This window comes from Morone saxatilis, unplaced genomic scaffold, assembly GCF_004916995.1.
Source record: "Morone saxatilis isolate NCDOM2014 unplaced genomic scaffold, NCSU_SB_2.0 Contig9, whole genome shotgun sequence".
NCBI classification, from domain to species: Eukaryota; Metazoa; Chordata; class Actinopteri; family Moronidae; genus Morone; species Morone saxatilis.
Window position 1 is genome coordinate 17,380,651 of NW_023340268.1, and position 3,453 is coordinate 17,384,103.

The 3,453-nt window shown below is 41.3% G+C and overlaps 1 protein-coding gene across 1 annotated transcript in view; it reads left to right on the plus strand.

Moving 5' to 3' along the window:
• The first annotated feature begins 2,024 nt into the window (after nucleotides 1–2,024).
• Nucleotides 2,025–3,453, plus strand: part of cunh5orf49 (chromosome unknown C5orf49 homolog) — a 5,764-nt gene continuing 4,335 nt past the window's right edge. The window contains exons 1-2 of the mRNA XM_035681480.1: nucleotides 2,025–2,213; nucleotides 2,976–3,092. Of these exons, the coding sequence (XP_035537373.1) occupies nucleotides 2,097–2,213; nucleotides 2,976–3,092 (234 nt within the window). The 5' untranslated portion in view covers nucleotides 2,025–2,096. The remainder of the gene's footprint in view (nucleotides 2,214–2,975; nucleotides 3,093–3,453) is intronic.

Consider the following 3,453-nt stretch of genomic DNA (forward strand, 5'->3'; position numbering starts at 1 on the left):
ATGAAAGAAAGCAGGTGTTGATCATGCTCCATCTCCCTCGCTCTGTCTGTCTGTCTCTCTTTGTCCACATGTCCCTACTGTCTTCTACGTCACTGTTGATGGAAACCTCTTGAACTGCGCTGCTGAATTTTTGGCAGTTTTGTAAAAATCTGTGCTCCTCAGCTCTCAGAGAGGTTCAGGGCTTTGTGGTTCTGTGTGTGTTTGTGTGTGTGTGTGTGTGTGTTGTGGTCTGGGCTAACTCACAGCGCAGTGAGTGGTGTCCTCTTATTGGCCACCCCCTGCTGCTTTGTTGTAATTATGTGGAAGGAGAGAACAATAACAGTAGGTGGGACTGGCAGAAACACACACACACACACATACAAACACAAATAAGGTGTATGTCACAGCTGTAATCTCCTAAATGGAAAAAGATAAGAGGTTAACTGACCCATTATGTGGACAACGTAACTTTTCTGTCAGCTTTCTATCACTGTGCAAGACAGACACACACACACACACACACACACACTGTCATACGGTAGATTCAATTGTGATTGTGTGTGTGAGGGGGTGATAGAGGCAGGCACATACATACACCTCACATACACAGCCTCTAAAATTACTTTGTTCCAAAATAAAATTACGACTCACCTTTTTGCATTTTCATTTTGTGGTCACATCACCACACAATGCTATTATGCTATATCTATTTAGGTTTTTCAAAATATAATTCATCCCAAGAAGATTAAAGCAATAGTTCGACATTTTGAGAAATAGGCTTATTTGCTTTCTCGCCAAGACTTAGATAAGAAGATTGACAGTAGATTGATAAGCAAATAAGCACATTTCCCAAAATGTCACACAATTCCTTTAAGGTTACAACAATATGGATATAAATTTGTTGTGCATGGGTTGCTTTGTGGCAACATTCCCTATTTCCTCACTGGACTCAATTTGCCAACATTAACTGGAGTTGCACCATTTGTATATTTATAATGCTGAGGGACTGGGAGGGTATTTATACTTTATCTAAAGTCCCAGCAGTTGGACTTTGTTGTGACCCATAACCGAACCACATATTCTACACTGTGCTTGAGGCATCGTCAGTGTTATAAATTGATTCTGCTGCCAGGGTTGCACAGCAGATGCAGGGAGAGACCTTCGCAGGACCTTGAAAGGGACAAGTGTTATTAGCGTAAAGGAACATACCGGGACAACTGTGCAAGGATCACTTTATTTTGATGGCCCACTGACTGTCATCTTGTAGCAATAGTTAAAAAGTGTATCAACTGACAGACAATTTGGTCGGTAATTACCTTTTAATGTTAGCATTCTACAACTATAATATAATACAAAATTAAATAATTATTGTATATATGTGTTAGATCTCTAAATACACCCACTACCGACTGACTAAACTGTCTAACTTTAGTTTAAGATAAATATACATGAAGAACTTGGCATTGAGATATGTTTGAATTGACCCTCATCAGGGTTATGATACAGTAAGAAAACTGTCTCTTAAACCATTTTCATGCTAATTTGAATATAGGAATAATCTTATTGGCCTCTCCCAAGCTGCCAATTGAAAGAAATGGAAGCTTTATCAATAATTGATGATAGTAGCGAGGCAATTAACTTAATAATCCCCCCTGCGGTGCACCTCTTTGTTATTTTCCTGCGGCAAAAAAAGCTCTGCGCCTCCACAAAAAGAGTGCATTAGTAATGATTCCCTGCTAGGTCATATAGTAAAGTGTGGCTTTTAGATAAATCCATTTGAATTTGATCATTTTGAATTAAAAAAATTTAATAAATGTATTCATACGATAGGAGCTGCCATTAGTTTGCTAATGTTCCCTTAAAAATCTGCTAACAAAGTATATCTCAGTGTTTCACGCATTAGTAAAATTTCATTAATTAATACATTTTGTTAAGAGCATGGACATTCACGTTTAGCACTGAAGCTCTGAAGTACAGGCAAACCGAGGACTCGTGAAGGCAGCATACCTGACATCAGTATCCTAGCAACCACAGACGCCAGCGCTCCGCGTCGTGTCGCTGGGGATTCACTTCCCTGAAGTTTTCCCACATTTACTGAGGGGGTTTTAGCCAAGAAGATGGACGTGTCACTCGAGGCACGAACCAAACCGCTCTCTACCTTGTCTTCGTTCAGTTACGTCCCACCGCGACGGAAGGAACCAAAAGAAAGGTCATACTTCAACAAGGACTCACAGGTATGGACGGTGTTGGTCATTTAGTCAGACTCATCACGATACTGTGACAATATCGCGACAGCATATAAGTTAAAAATGGTAAGAGTGGGGCTCTGTGGTAGCTCTCCTGGTAGAGCTGGTTCCCCATGTACCGAGGCTGAGTCCGTGCTGCAGCGGCCGCGGGTTCGAGTCCGACCTGCGGCCCTTTGCTGCGTCCCCCTCTCCCCCCCACACAGTCTCCACATACTGGTACACATATTTGCAGATGTGTCTTCCAGCCAACACTCAGGCTGCAGCTAACTAAGAAACTGTCTGATTGATGAGAGGAAGTCAGGGAGTACTGCAGAATCTACAGTTTACTGTGTAATATAACACAACAACAACTTGTGATGATTTATAGATGTTTTCATTCACAGTAAACCCAATTATAAGTCAGGTTAGTTGAGAATGAACTTTTGTGCCTTAAGAAACATTTAGGTCTAAGAGGGAATAATACATATAATTCACAAAATCAATATCGGAAGATGTGAAAAGATGAAGCCACAAATACCACGTGAATACTCTTCCTCAGGATGAATGGAAATGCCGCTGTTGACTGATCCACCACAGGGCTGTTTGTGTTGCTGTAACTTGAACCAATCTTGGGAAGACATTGCTGTGATTGTTGGCTTTGGTTCTCCCTCCACCTCCCGCGCCTCGCCCAAAGTGGCTCAAAATGACCCCCTTCTGTTGGAGGGCAGGCTTTGAATGACAAACACCTGTTCACCTTCTCTCCGCTGGTAGGTCCCCGAAGTCTCCATGTATGACCAAGTGTTCCACCAGGACGAGGGTTACGACATGAGGCTGCGCCGGGATGACAGAAAACACGATAAAGGAAGAGGACTGGACATAAACGAGGAGGTATTGACCACACTTTAGTTCCTGATGTATCTAATTTAAAACAGCTTTAGGTTGCTGATGAGCTCCATCTTGGGTTAAATGTGTGTATTTAACCTCTGCAAGATATTGGACTTTCATCAGACATGATCTAAGATAAAGATAAACCTTTATTAATCCTTGGGGGACATTTAGTAATCCGTATTCTGCACTGGATTTTATTTTTATATCCTGTCAGTTGTACTGTAGCATCTGAAAAAATTCTGATCATAAGCAAAATCTATTACGGATCAATAAACAAACCATTGCTGCTTGGCTTTACTCTAGTTTGGTTCATTTGGTAAATTTTACTACTTCTTAACAGTCGGATTCCCCTTGAAATCAA